The 4,958-nt window shown below is 49.4% G+C and overlaps 1 protein-coding gene across 1 annotated transcript; it reads right to left on the reverse strand.

The window, feature by feature from the left end:
• Positions 1 to 954: 954 nt before the first annotated feature.
• On the reverse strand, positions 955 to 4,610 carry LOC108766801 (uncharacterized). The gene is made up of 5 exons (XM_018516304.1): positions 4,177 to 4,610; positions 3,813 to 4,101; positions 2,773 to 3,742; positions 1,808 to 2,601; positions 955 to 1,737 (listed from the first exon to the last, which is right to left on the reverse strand). Exons 1-5 carry the CDS (start codon positions 4,608 to 4,610, stop codon positions 955 to 957), a joined length of 3,270 nt encoding a protein of 1,089 aa, XP_018371806.1.
• Positions 4,611 to 4,958: the final 348 nt, after the last annotated feature.

Genomic DNA, 4,958 nt, shown 5'->3' on the forward strand with positions numbered 1-4,958 from the left:
AGATTTTAGTTTTTCTGATTTGTTAATTAAAACATTTAAAAGAATATTACAAATTATTATATTTAAGATGACAGTAATGAAAATTTCATTAACATACGCATGATCTTTTCATGTTTTTAATAATATGTAACCTCATTTGTTTGTGTTTGTGACGCGCTGGTGTCACCTTGTAATGGAAGGTGCGCGCGCCAAGGCGGCATGTAATGACGACGATTCTCTTGGTTTGAGTAATTAACGTTTATTTTAACTAAAGTCACAGAAATGTTCGAAGCGGGCTATAGGCGCAAATTTCATGACAGCAATTGATGCACGCGGTTAACTACGTGCACCGATAATCCACACTCGGAGCAACGTCCCGTAATTGATCTCAACTCAAACGGAATGTACAGGGCGCGCCGTGACGAGACCGAAGAGGTTCGTCAGCTACTTAGATGATTTTCGCGCACTTAATAACTTTTACCGCCTGCCTATCTCGCTAATCTTATGCGAAGCGGCAACGGAGATGCGCGATGCGGGAATTCGGCTTGGTTCGCTCCGGTTAAGACTCAGACTTGCAGTCGAGAAATGTGAAAGATAGTATTGATCCGTATTGATGTGGATCGAGAAGCGAACTGATCTTTTGCACGCGAAACGTATGCGCGAAAGTCAGTTTTTCGGGTGTCGCGCACGGGGGCCGCGTGCTATATGAGAAAGACAGCGTGATTAGAATAAGAGCGAGATATATACGCGTTTTGGCGATGAGCTATTGACGGTCGTCGCGGAGAATATTTGAAAGTAACGATAATTCCGGAACATACCGCCCGCCTCGAATGTTAACATTCGAAATGATTTGCATTAAAGCACGCAGGATACAATCAGGGTAGAATAACGAAAAAGGTTTTACATAAAAAATACAAAAATCGTGACGCAATACAATTAAACTTAAAGTTCCCGATACCGGTAACATCAGATATTTCACACGGAAACTCTGCCCGCCGTGACGGAATCTTTTGATTCTTCGCTATTGATGGTAACAGGTAGAAAACAGAGTTTCGCAATCGGTCGCTTGTATACGGAATGACTTGTCTTTATCGTTACGACGCGAGTTAGATTGTCATCGCCTGGATGACACGCCGTAATTCGGCCAAGTTCCCATTGACTCGGTGGAGCCAGAGGGTTACGCACTAGGACGATTTGACCAACTTTGGCCAATCGCTGGACAACGCGCCATTTTGGATGTTGTTGAAGAGTATGCAAGTAATCACCGGACCAAGACCTCCAAAAACCTTCGGTCATTTGTTGAACCATTTGCCAACGCGAAAGTCGGTTTTCGCTTAAGTCAAGCACGCTCGGTTCGGCGGGAGCGATAAGAGGGGTTCCGATCAAAAAATGACCGGGAGTTAGAGCGTGATAATCGTCAAGATTATCGGAAACGGGCGCGATCGGACGTGAATTAAGGCACGCTTCAATTCGACATAGGAGCGTAGACATCTCCTCGAAAGTTAGCGTGTGGAGGCCGATGCATCGTTTTAAATGATGCTTAACACTTTTAACGCCGGCTTCCCACAGACCACCGAAGTGCGGCGAAGCGGGAGGTAGGAAGTGCCACGCAGTTCCGTCGGAAGCGAGTCGGCTGCGGAAATTAGGATTGCGTATGGCAGCGGCATGTGCGCTCGAAAGTTCGCGATCGAAATGTGGTTCCTTTGTCCGAATACATGGACGTCGGTAATCCTCGCCGAGAAACGAAGCGTTGATACGCTGCGATAAAAGTAGAAGAGGTATAATCGCTTACAAGCTCTAAATGCAGAGCTTTAGTTGTGAGGCATACGAATAACGCGATATACGCCTTTTGCGACTTATGACCTCGACCGGGCGCCGTGCGGACAGCGATCGGACCTGCATAATCGACGCCGGTATGAATAAAGGCGCGAACGGTGCGGTTGACTCTCACAGCCGGGAGGTCACCCATGAGTTCGACGGGCACGGCGGCGCGTTCACGCGTACATTGTAGGCATTTGTAAAGAACGGATCGAACGGTGGCGCGAGCTCGGAGAATCCAAAATTCGTTTCCCAATGACGCGAGCGTTAATTGCGAACCGGCATGCAACGTTCTCAGATGATGATGCTGGATAATGAGTACCAACAGCGGATGCGCGTGTAATACGATTGGATTCTTCGTTGCTCCTGGGAGGTAAGCTCGACGGAGTCTTCCTCGAATTCGAATGAGTCCGTCCTCGTCCATATAAGGATTGAGAATAGATAGCGGGCTGCTTTTCGACACCGCGCGTTTTTGATTCAGAGCAACGATTTCGTTAGAAAATAAGTCTGACTGCATAATTTTGAGCCAGTAACGTTTGGCGGTCTGAATTTCTTCGGAGATCAAAATCGCGGTATCCGATTGCGGGTTTTTTGTGCGTCGAACTCGATTTAGACATCGGTATAGGTAAGCGGTAATTCGTAGTAATTTTGGCCACGACGAATAACGCGACGCGAGATCCCAATCGGGCGTCGTATGCGATGCACATCCCGGAGGCTCCGGGCGTTGTTCGAGAGGAATCTCGGCGGGTAACAACGGGCACGAGTTCGGCCAGGATTCGGGAGGGTGGTGTAGCCATGGAGGGCCTGACCACCATAAGGCATGCGTTTCGAGACAATTGGGAGCGAGGCCGCGCGAGGCGCAGTCCGCGGGATTGGTGAGCGTGGGAACATGACGCCAAGAAACTCCAGGGAGGAGTGACTGCACAGCCGAAACTCGATTGGCGACAAAGGTTTTCCATCGGGCAGGTGATTAACTCAGCCATGCGAGTGTGATGGTAGCGTCCGTCCAGCAGTGGCACTCGAGCTCGGGGAGTTGAAGCGCTGAGCGTGCGAAATGCATTAAATGCGCGAGAAGCACAGCGGCGGATAATTCCAAGCGCGGGACGCTCATCGTTTTAAGCGGGGCCACTTTCGATTTGGCGACGAGAAGCGAGACAGTAATTGAGCCGTCGACATTGACGGTACGAAGATACACTGCAGCCGCGAAAGCTGCAGTCGAAGCGTCGGAAAATCCATGAAGGGCGCACTTTAGCGTGTGAGATCCGTAAGTCGTCCAGCGAGGAATGCTAATGTCGTTGAGACACGGAAGTCGGTTATGATAGTCTAACCAGTAATCGAAATGTTGGCTGGGAATTTCGTCATCCCAATAGCATTTAAGTGACCACAATCGCTGCATAAAAACTTTTGCGGTAATAATGACGGGAGTCGCCCATCCTAAAGGATCGAAAAACTTCGCAATAGTCGAAAGAATGGCTCGTTTGGTTCGGCCGGGTGAAGCCGGCACGGTAACGCGGAATTGAAAAATGTCTAGCTTCGGATTCCAGAGGATTCCTAAGACTTTGAGGTGGTCGTCGTCTTGAAGAACCTTGTGAGTAACTAATCCGTGATCCGCGGGATCGAGATCAGACAATAAAGCGGAGGCGTTGCTCGCCCATTTTCGAAGGCGAAAGCCTCCTTTCTTTAACAATTCGACTAATTGATCGCGGGTTTGACGAGCGAGAATCTGGTTTGCGCCGAAAGCGCAATCATCAACATACGTCTGATGACGTAAAACGGGAACAGCTAGTGGAAAGTCAGCACCGTCATCTTCGACGAGCTGATCTAAAACCCGAAGAGCTAAATATGGAGCGGCGGCAGGTGACGGTGAGAAGGCGGTAATCCGAGATTGGTTCGTCAGGAGTAGGTTGCCACACAATGCGCTGGTAGTCGGTATCTTGGGGGTTAACTAAGATTTGCCGATACATTTTGGCGATATCGGCGGTAAACACGTAACGATATTGGCGCCACTGCATTACGACCGTGGCCAAATCCCGTTGAAGCTTAGGGCCTATGAGCATATGGTCATTCAATGACGTTCCGTTTGACGTGCGGCACGACGCGTTGAAGACTACTCGTAAGCGGGTGGTCGTACTGCTATCGCGTAATACAGCGTGATGCGGAATGTAATATGCTTGCTCTGGTTTGATAATTTCTGTTGGTGGTCTTTTGGTCATACGACCGAGGGTTTCGTACTCGGCGAGAAATTCGCGGTACTCGGAAGCGATAATTGGGTTTCGATTTAAACGTTGTTCCAAGCGGTGAAAGCTTGAAACGGCAATAGAGCGCGATTCGCCTATCGAGATTGGTGGCCCGTTCTTAAACGGTAATCAAACGATATACCGTCCTTCCGGCGTACGAGAATGCGTGGCTTTGAAGTGCTCTTCGCACTGGTGATCCTCAGGGCTTCGAGCAGCTTTCTGAGGCACTTCCTCAATTTCCCAGAAGCGACGAAGATCGCAATCGAGAGTCTCGATGACGACTCCATGATGCGCAAGAGCGGAAACTGAGCCAGTATTCGGTGACGAGGCTATTGGCCCGGACAGAATCCAGCCTAGAGTGGTATTTTGCGCAATAGACTCATGTTCTGAGCCTTTTCGGACACCATCGAGAACTAGCATGCCGAACAGATCGGCACCAATAATGATGTCGATTAGATCCGAACTCATGGGGTCACGATCGGCAAGTTCGAGTCCCGCGACGTGTTTCCAATTGTGCGCGGTATCGACTCGATTCGGTAAATATTTCGTTAATGACCGAAGTATTAATGCGGTCATGATATAGGCAGGTTCGTCGCGACACGCCGGAGTAATCGTAATTTGGGCCGCGTGACGCACGATAGATCGCATTTCGCTAATGCCGGTAAGTGAGACGGAGCGATTAATTCTTGCAAGGCATAAGCGTTGAGCAAGCGATTCAGAAATGAACGTAGAGACGGATCCCTGATCAAGGAGCGCGCGAACGGTGACGAAACGTTTATGAGGCGAATAAACTCGCACGCGCGCTGTCGCGAGTAAGATTTTGGAGCTCGGTGCTACGGTTTTCGACAATAAATGTGTAGTTACGGCGGTGACGCTCTCGCTACTCGTGGGTGTGGACGTCGACGGTGACTTAGCGTCGACTGG

The sequence above is a fragment of the Trachymyrmex cornetzi genome, unplaced genomic scaffold, assembly GCF_001594075.2.
Source record: "Trachymyrmex cornetzi isolate Tcor2-1 unplaced genomic scaffold, Tcor1.1 scaffold625, whole genome shotgun sequence".
Classification (NCBI taxonomy): Eukaryota; Metazoa; Arthropoda; class Insecta; order Hymenoptera; family Formicidae; genus Trachymyrmex; species Trachymyrmex cornetzi.

Bases quoted from the DNA above. Each gene is read 5' to 3' on its own strand.
- LOC108766801 (XM_018516304.1), bottom strand. From the start codon at position 4,610: ATGACCGCATTAATACTTCGGTCATTAACGAAATATTTACCGAATCGA. The intron at 4,102-4,176 runs GTATATCGTTTG...TGCCGTTTCAAG, and splicing joins TCTCGTACGCCGGAAGGACG to CTTTCACCGCTTGGAACAAC. The intron at 3,743-3,812 runs GTAATGCAGTGG...GGCAAATCTTAG, and splicing joins AACGGGATTTGGCCACGGTC to TTAACCCCCAAGATACCGAC.